Source organism: Hibiscus syriacus, unplaced genomic scaffold, assembly GCF_006381635.1.
Source record: "Hibiscus syriacus cultivar Baekdansim isolate YM2019G1 unplaced genomic scaffold, ASM638163v2 tig00110050_pilon, whole genome shotgun sequence".
In the NCBI taxonomy this organism is placed as follows: Eukaryota; Viridiplantae; Streptophyta; class Magnoliopsida; order Malvales; family Malvaceae; genus Hibiscus; species Hibiscus syriacus.
The window spans coordinates 543,504-553,335 of record NW_024062576.1 but is presented as its reverse complement, the minus strand read 5'-3'; the positions used below and the strand labels follow the sequence as shown (position 1 = coordinate 553,335).

Genomic DNA, 9,832 nt, shown 5'->3' with positions numbered 1-9,832 from the left:
TTTTGGTCACTGCCTATTTCTGATTTAGCTATTTTTTTTCTATTTTTGTTACACTTTAGTCCTTGCTCAATATTTTAATTTTAGCCTCCATTTTTTATCCTCTTCAATTTAGTCCTTTTGTATTCATTAATTGTTTTTAATTTTGGCTTCAATTTTAATTTCCATTTAACTTAGCCCTTGTTATATCATTTGTCTTTTAAATTAAACCCGTTTTGATTTTTATTTTAACATTTCAGTCCCAATTTAGATTACTTTTATTTTATGTTTAGTCCTTAAATTATGAGAGTTCTTAATTTGGTCGCCGCTTTTGCTCGAGGTTCCAATTTATTTATTTAAATCTTAAAATTAATTTAGGTTAATATTATAGCCTCTATTTTAGGTTATATTTCAAATTAGTCTTTTAATTTAGGGAATGATTTGATTCGAGAAATATATATATAAATTCCATCTGAACTCGATCACCCAGAAAAACATATACTCTCCACCCGATTCAAGGAGCATAATTTTTATGCCCAAACCTGACCTAACTTGAAATTTTCGGATAAAAGTTCAACCAGAACTGATATAAATATATAAAAATAAGGACTTAACTAAAGAAAAAGTATAAATAGAGGGGTATAATAGTAATTATCCTCAAATTTATATAAGAAAAATATACTATTGCATCGGGTTAGATCATATCAGATATTTTCACCTTGAATTTGAATTTGACTCGACCCAAATCTAAATTAAAAAATGAATACTAAATTAAATTAGATCAGAATGTGCCAATTTTTGAGTTAAATTATCATCCTAAGTAGACATGTAAATGAATCGAACGTTTAGCGAACCGTTCGATGGGAAGCTTGTCTATGTTTGTTTATTTATTAACAAACATTAACAAGATTTTATGTTTGTTTAATTAAATGAACGAACACGAACAAGCTACATTCCTTAACGAACGAACACGAACAAAAAATTCCGTTAGTTTAGTTGTTTGTATTCATTCGTTTGTTCGATTAAAGTTAAACGAACAAACATGGACATACCCTTATTCGTGTTGGTTCGATTTGATTACGGCCTAATCCCAAGTGTTGAAAACGATAGAGATTCCTTTTCCAACTCCATCGATGGAGTTTAATTGGAAAAGATGAACATCAGCAAATAGTGAAATGTCTCGTGTATTTATTTCCCTATTCAAATCTATATTACATATGAGGTTTCTTCTTACGAATCCCAAATTCATATGGTCCCTTATTACATCTAATCGATATAGGTTAGGCCACTAGATTTTCAATTTGTTCTACAAATTTTAGTATCGATGATCAAATTGTTATTTTTAAAACGTTAATATTAAAAACGAAATTTACTTAAATATCAGTGATCATTTATATAGTTTACCCAAGTAATATTGAATCAAAATCCTCCCCGGATCTACAGCGCCATTTACCTCCTTTGCCTCTTCACACAATTTCAAATTCAAATTCTTGTCCAAATTCAAAGGACAGGCCAGACCAGACCAAACCAAGCCATGTTATCTCGCAATTATGGAACTTGCCTTCTCCTGTTCCTCCTTGTTTCTTCCACCTTGTTTGCTCCTTCCATGTCTCAGCTTGATTCTCCTTGGGCAGCTAAGAAGAAACACATGAGAGAGAAAGTTAGAAAGATGTAAGCCCAAATACCGATTTTAATTATTGGGCATTTCATAATTATGTGTTTGATTAATGGGTATTGATCAATCTGTAGTTTTCTTTTCTTTGATTGTTTATGTTCGGTTCCTGAGGAAATGTAGAAGGAATATAAAAATTGACATTTTTTTCACTTTTATTGGAATCGATACAACAAACAGCATGTTTGTTTCCTTAAACTTTAGAACTTCTCATCATGGAAATCAAATTATTCAGTGATCAAAGGAAGATGAAGTTCTGGTTGAATTTGTCCCATTATCTGACTTTTGTGCTTCTGAGATTGAATTCTTTTTAAATCATTATTAGGCCTTTTGTTTTTCTCCGCAGGTTCTATCATGCATATGAAAACTACATGGAACATGCATTCCCGGTCAGTTAATCTTTTCATTTTTATGAGGCAGAGTATATAGTTTTTTTTTTCATTTGATAGTGAATTATATTCAATTCTTTACAGCATGATGAGTTGAAGCCTCTAACCAAAAGCTTCACAGATTCTCTTAGCGAGCTCGGAAATTTAAAGGTAACATATTGTTATTTGAGAATAACAATACTTAATGGGATAATAACTATCTTTTCTTTGGTTCGCAGCTCGAACACTTACCGGAAAACTATAATGGATCTGCCCTTTCACTTATTGAATCATTGTCCAGGTATATAACCTGCTACCTAAAACAAATTTGTAAGCAATATATTAATGTTGCCTATAAGACCTGCTATGTTTTCTCTTGTATATATGTGAATTTTGTTGTGTCTTATGCCAAGATCTTGTTCTGATATAATTTTTTTTCTGCTCTTCTCAGCCTTGTTATAATGGGAAATAACACAGAATTTGAAAGGGCAGTTAAATGGCTATCTGAAAACCTGACTTTCGACATCGATGCCAGGATAAATCTTTTTGAGGTATCTAATGTGATGCCTTCTTAAGCAGAGAGAATTAAGTTGGATGGGTGTTTAAGATCTTCATAATCTAATTTATCATATATGGAACTTATTGATACCGGTGTATGTAATTTTATCTTTTAGAGTTGTAGGTCATGTTCTCAGCGAGATCAACATATGTGATGCATTTCTAATTATATCCCTTTTCATTTAATTTCTGATGTGTAGTGCAACATAAGAGTTCTTGGAGGACTTATTTCTGCTCATATTCTTGCAACTGATTCCACAAACAGGTTGGTTCAAGGATCTTACAAGAACCAGCTGCTTAATCTTGCTGAAGATTTGGGGCGGTGCTTTTTACCTGCTTTTTCTACACCAACTGGATTACCATATGCCTGGATTAACTTAAAGGTAGTTCCAAAAACACATTGTCTGTGATTGTTGTATGGTGTATTGAATTTCAAAATATAAGACACTTTGTGATGGCCACTGTTGCATGCAAATATTTAGTGGTGGTGGTAATAAACTAGATGTTAAATAGAGAATGTGCTTAAAAATGGTGCTGCCAGTGTTTTAAAAAGCGCGCCTGAGGTGCTTTGAGGCGCTAGGCGAGGCGAGGCGTTTAGAAGAAAGCCTCCGACCACCAAGGCGGCGGCGAGTACATGAGGCGGCGATTCAGTCGTCGGAGGCGGCGAGAGGCGACGAGGCGATGCTTTTAGCGATTCACGTACAATGACCCATTTATGTTATGAGGAGACAGTATTAGGTGGAGTTCCAGGGCAACAGATTGTGTCGGGGGTTTGTATTGATGGGAGAGAAAGGAGTTTAAGCATGGGGGTTGTCACCTTGGGCCAAGATAAGGATGATCAAGAAGATGGGCACAATGTTAAAACAAGTATGTTAGAAGTTAGTGGGTTTCCAGTTGGCAGTGATAATAGGACAAAAAAAAAGTGGGAAGCACGTGGGTCTGGAATCGAGAAATACAAACTTCTCGGATGATTCTGCACGTTCGGTTGACTATGGTGTTGCACCTACTTCAATTATGAAATCCAACCATACTGGGCCTGTAAAGTGGGTTGGGAATGAGAAGTCTATTGGGGGGCAGAATGGTGAGTTGCAAACTGAAACGGATGATGTTTTGATCCAGTGGCTGTCTGTAGGGCCGAGTAGGGGTGACAGGGATCATGGTGTCAATACAATTATTTCTGGAATCCAAGAGAGGGGGAAAGGTTATGTGGAACTCAAAAGAAGCGCCTCGCGTACATGAATCCCTCGCCTCAAAGCGCCTAAAAAATTGAGGCTCTCGGGTAGCTAATCGCCTTGGAGCGCCTCGCGCCTTTTAAAACATAGGGTGCTGCAAACCATCTAGCTGACAACCTTTAGAAAAGCTAAGACACTTTGATGCTTGGCTGATTTTCTCTTTTTGACATGTTTGAGATTTCTCTGAGCTCACATGATCTTCTTAATCAGAAATGTACCTTTTAATTTCTTGGAGTACGAATATGTTCTGTTGATTATGTTTGTTAAGAGGATATATGACTCCACATCATTGCAAAATTCTGTGGGCAGTATGGAGTAATGGAGAATGAGATTACTGAAACAAGCACATCAGGGTGTGGTAAGACTCTTAGTAGAACGATGTAAGAACTAAAATGTGTATATCATAAAATATGTTATCCTTAAATAGTCAGTTTTTCCAATTTTTTTAGGTTCTCTGATTCTTGAAATGGGAGCATTGTCACGACTAACGGGTGACCCTAGATACGAATCTGCTGCTTTACGTGCTCTGCGTAAATTATGGAGCATGCGCAGTTCATTAAATCTACTAGGAACAACACTGGATGTAACTACTGGAGAATGGATTGAATATTCATCTGGCATTGGTGCTGGTATGTAATATCTGTGCTCTGATGTCGTGCAAGATATATCCTTCAGTATAGGGAGTCGCTAATACATATTGGCATTGTTTGGTCATATGGATGGCATTTATGATTTGCATAATTAAGCCTTTTATGTCATAATCATGAAGTTTCTGATGTTAGCTTTTGTGTGGCTTTTTTAAGGAGTTGATTCATTCTATGAGTACCTATTGAAGGCTTATATTCTTTTTGGAAAGGAGGACTATTGGAGAATATTTCAATCTGCTTATCTTGCAGTACAGAAGTATTTCAGACATGGTCCTTGGTACTGTATTGATGACACTTCTTCCGTTTAGTTGAATGTTTTGATATGTTGTTTCATGTTGAAGTTTATATAAATCCATTGATGCTAAGCTCCCGTACTCCCAATCCCCGAATCAAATTGGTCATTTGTTGATGCAGAAGGGTCCTAAAACTCTATATTTCTTGATGCGTCCATGTCCATAATGTAACCAACAAATGTCGTATAAGGAGAATTTTTTTTAACAAAAAGTGAACTATATCTAATTCTTTGGAGTTTGAGCAACACACTACCATAACCATTCTATTTTGATCATTTGCAGTGTCAGCTCGTTCTTTATGCACAAAATATTATTAAATATTTATATCAATTTCATTTGTTCCGAGTAGATTGCATTATTCTTAGTAATATTCAACCAAAGTAATAATAGCATGCTGAATATGTGAAAAAAATATTTCTTAGCTTAATTCCATTAACTTGTCTAAACTGTAGGTCTCAGCACAAGTTTAAACCGGAAAGCTAGTTTATGTTGTAGGATCATATTATTTACTCACTATTTATATTAGTAATGACATGGAAAATCAGAGAATTGGTTGAAATACTTGAGAGAAAATCTTTTAGGATTTTTCCTGAAAAGACCAAGGTATCCAGGCTTAGTAATTTCATTACTTTGTCTTCAATATTTTTTTTTCTCGTTTCTGTAGATCTTATTGACTTTCTCTATCACCATTTTTCATATGACTATTGGTAATTTGAATTTTAGAAAGATTCTATTTTTTTTTATTATTTAATGTAAAAGACACATTCCAAGCTCTTAAAACAGTATTGTAAAGAAGGCGCCTTTTGATTGCTAGCTATTACAATAACTTGAGAGATTTACAAATTAGCACCGACTGGTTATAAGAATATGATTGTAATAAAGGTACCATGAAGCGGATATGAGGACAGGAAAAGCAACATATTGGCAACTTACAAGTTTGCAAGCGTTTTGGCCCGGTTTACAGGCAAGTAACTGAAGCCCCCGACATCAGATTCCCAGTTTATTAGCACGGAAAGAGTCCTCTAATTCGATTATTGAATTATTGTATTAGGTTCTCGTGGGTGATATTGCAGCTGCTAATTCATCACACCGTGAGTTCGTTCATGTGTGGAAGAAATTTGGAGTTATACCGGAAAGGTATTTGAGCTTTCCAAATTTTATGAGCTTATGGTTATTGGGTGTGAATATCTACATGTGGTTAATTTCATCATGTTCCTTTTCCCTCCGAATAATAGTAACCTGAAATATAGAATGCTCTAGGTACTTACTGGACCATCAGATGTTACATCCTACTGAGAAGTATTATCCCCTGCGGCCTGAGTTGGCAGAGTCCACATTCTACCTCTATCAAGCTACCAGAGGTCGGCATATCTTCTTTATTGGCTGTATATTCTTTGTTTTTCTTCTCCTCACTTTATGTTGTATTTTCTGATAGCTCGAAAAAACTCTTTCTAAATGTAGACCCTTGGTACATACAAGTTGGTGAATCAATTGTCAATTCTCTTAATTCATATACCAAAGTAGAAGGAGGTTTTGCGAGTGTAAGAGATGTGACGACCATGCAATTAGAAGATCATCAACATAGCTTCTTTCTTGCTGAAACGTAAGATTACGTTTTTATATCTATTTCTTCCCTTCTTCAGCCTTTTATACTATAACTATATAAAAATGCATCCTTCAAATCTGCCGTCTTTCTTCATCTGTCTTCCATTTTCTCTAGGTGTAAGTATTTGTATCTTCTTTTCGATGATTCTTTTCTGGTCGATCAGAATTATATTTTCACAACCGAGGGTCATCCTCTTCCGATATTAAGTTCTTGGCACGAGAGGCTTCCCGAGACATACATCCCTACCTATTGGACTTATGCAAAGGTCTCCCTTCTGTTGTTCTCTTAATCATCCATTTATAAAAATAACATAATTTTACCATCCTAACTGGTGATATAGCAAGAAAACGCTGTGGTAAACGTGTGCGAGAATAAATGGTGCAGGGTGAACAGCAAACAAGACGTGCAAGTGCGATGTCTCTACGAGAGTGTCCAGCAATGGCTTTGAGGCCGGGATACGGTTTCCAACAGATCGAGAGTGCATGCCACATCCCTGATTCTCGTGCCGATCATAGGTGTTTCGACGACGAGGAATGTGGAGTTGACTCGACTACATGTAGAAGAAGATCATGCACCATGGCCGGTTACTGCGGACTGTGGATCCTATGATAACTGAGAACATAATCAGGTATTCTTTCTAGCGAAACATAAATGTAATGAAGATTACAAAAAGGTTGATGGAGTTATATGTATGTCCTGAGTTTGTAAACTACCTATGAAAGATGAAACAGAAAAAGAAAGCTTAGAAACACGTAGTACTGGCAAGATATAATATAGATGTGCATTGTCACGTAATTTTCCTTCAGCTTTTGACGTGGAAAAGTACTTTTTGAAGTAGAATTGAACTTTTATTTATTTAATTTTAATTGATTGTTCAATTAATGGACATACACGTATAATTATAATGTCGAAAATATACTTTATATATTCATTTTTTATGGAATCAGGTAATTTTATTAAAAATAAAATATCTAAAGTTATAATAAGATGTTATAATCATAATTGTAAACTAAACACGTAATTAAGATATTTTTCTATAATCATTGATATATAAGTATTTGAGATCATATTATAGTTATACCAGGAAAACGTTAAAAATCTAATTAATAAATTCAAATAAAATATAGATACGAACAATTATGATTGCATTGATAAATGAATTACAAAAAGAGATTAAATTATTGAAATATCACTGACAAAATCATAAATTAGAGATGAGCGACATGTGAAAATTATTCGCAAACGTAAATAGCGTATTTAAATCTAATATTTGGTTCCAAAGTAGGGAAGGTGAACAAGAATGCAAATAAGCATTATCTTCATTAGTCGAGGCAATATTAGATCTAATTCTAAAAAAATAAGACAAATAACCGAAAATGTGTTATAAAGACAGAGTTATTTTATATCAAAAAAGAAGACAAAAATGTGTCATATAGACATAATTAGTAAAAAAAAAACAAAGATTTAATATAAGAAATAACTCATTTATTTCCCTAGTCTTTGCACTACTGTGTTCCTTATTCGGATCAAATTTTATAAGAAATAGTTATTAAATTTTACAAATAATTTAGGTTTAAATGAAAAATAACTAATTTATAATAATGTAAATAAGTATTGATAATTTATTGGGATCAAATATTGTGCAAGTAATTTATAGTTTTAAGAAATTGATTATTTAGAAATATTTAGATATATTATATTAGTGTAAAAATATATAATTTGGAGATTAATTTTTTAATTTAAATCAACGATTTATATTAATTATTTAAAAAATTAAAATTTATATTTTATATATCAAAACATTACTCACGAGTTATCATAATTTCTACATTCTCATCATAATTTAAATTGATTTATTTTATATATCACAGTAATAGTTTTTTAATAATTTAAGATAATTATAAATAGAATCTTAGTTTTGACAAATTTAAACACCATTTAATTTATTTTTTATTTACAATATCACATCTAAAATAAAAATTTTATTTTCTCAAAAGTACTTTTTATCGAGCAATTTCAAAACTAAAATGTTAAAATTAACTTTTAAAAAATAAATTATCACATCTAAAATGAAAATTTTACTTTCTCAAAAGTACTTTTTATCGAGTAATTTCAAAACTAAAATGTTAAAATTAACTTTTAAAAAATAAATTATCACATCTAAAATGAAAAGTTTATTTTCTCAAAAGTACTTTTTATCGAGTAATTTCAAAACTAAAATGTTCAAATTAACTTTTAAAAAATACATTCTAACTACACTTTTCAAAAAACAATATCAAATTGACCCTAGTCTTTGCACTATAAAAGTGAATTATTATTTGATACACAATTATGTAAAACTTATTTTATACAAGTTATCTATTTTAATCTTAAATACTAAATCTTAAAGTTTACTCTTAAATCACGAACTTTAAAATTTTGAGTATGAATTCTAAATTTTATATCTTAAATTTTGAATAAAATATGTGACATTAGATTAGTTTACACAATCTAAAGTGCTGAAAAAAGGAATAGTGATTATTTTGTTAAGCATTAGTATTCTAAAATTAGTAACTAAATTGAAAGGGGTTTTAGTGAGAAAAACGTAAAAGTCTAAAAGTTAAGTGACCATTAGTAAAATATTTATGTATGAATTTAATGAGACTTATTTTTGGCGTTTTTCCCGATATATCACCTATATATTATATATTTTCTGTCATGCACTCTTCAGACAATTTTTTCTGATCTAACACCTTTTGCAGTAAGGTGCGCCCCCTGCAGCGCACTTTATGCTGAGTTGGATACACGTGGCTATAGCGTGTCCCCTGAGGCGCGCCTTACTCTACGTAGGGCTATAGCGCGGTGCAGGGGTCGCGCTTTTCAATTATCACATGCTCAATTATCAGATATGCATAATGCAAGGTGCGGTGCAGGGACCGCGTCTTGCATAATTTACCCGAACTTCTCAGCTTTAAACCATCCTCTCTAGGCTATAAATAACTCTCTCCCCGTAAACTCTCTCACCAACAATCATTAAAACCAGTAAATAACACCCGACAATCCTCTTATATTTAATTCAGAAGTTCGTTCGATCTTTCGTTATAAGGTAATTTTGTTATATTATTTTTTTATAATTATATATGATTATTTGAAAAAATATTATACTAATTGTTTTCAATTAATTTCTGTGTTTGTAAAATTGGAAAGCGGAAGCATATGTCGAAATATTTTTGCGGTGCATGTAATAATATAAAATTATATTATTTAAATTATTTACGTTCATGTGTAAAAATTTTATTGTGTTATATTTTCGTTCATATATTATTTATTTAATCAGGTTTGTTTTAGTTATTTTTTTGCAGATATAATATTGTCGTACTTTTAAATTCTAAGAATGGTGCGACTTTCAACTATTGTTTATTATGATGGAGAAATTTGAGAAGATGAAACCGACGTTGTTTTCGTATCAAATGAGAGTGTTAAAATATCATTCAAGAGAAA

General features: G+C 32.5%; 1 protein-coding gene across 1 annotated transcript; it reads left to right on the top strand.

Moving 5' to 3' along the window:
- The first annotated feature begins 1,428 nt into the window (after positions 1–1,428).
- LOC120214042 (alpha-mannosidase I MNS5-like) lies at positions 1,429–7,118 on the top strand. The gene is made up of 15 exons (XM_039212040.1): positions 1,429–1,647; positions 1,995–2,037; positions 2,122–2,187; positions 2,256–2,317; positions 2,468–2,567; positions 2,775–2,957; positions 4,116–4,164; positions 4,256–4,435; positions 4,610–4,730; positions 5,629–5,710; positions 5,798–5,883; positions 6,007–6,107; positions 6,208–6,349; positions 6,467–6,617; positions 6,737–7,118. Exons 1-15 carry the CDS (start codon positions 1,511–1,513, stop codon positions 6,959–6,961), a joined length of 1,728 nt encoding a protein of 575 aa, XP_039067971.1. The 5' UTR covers positions 1,429–1,510; the 3' UTR covers positions 6,962–7,118.
- The last annotated feature ends 2,714 nt before the right edge of the window (positions 7,119–9,832 follow it).

Excerpts from the sequence above, each read along its gene's own strand:
- LOC120214042 (XM_039212040.1), top strand. The coding sequence starts at position 1,511 with ATGTTATCTCGCAATTATGGAACTTGCCTTCTCCTGTTCCTCCTTGTT. Across the intron at positions 2,318-2,467 it reads CTTATTGAATCATTGTCCAG|CCTTGTTATAATGGGAAATA; the intron begins GTATATAACCTG and ends TGCTCTTCTCAG. Across the intron at positions 4,165-4,255 it reads AACAAGCACATCAGGGTGTG|GTTCTCTGATTCTTGAAATG; the intron begins GTAAGACTCTTA and ends CAATTTTTTTAG.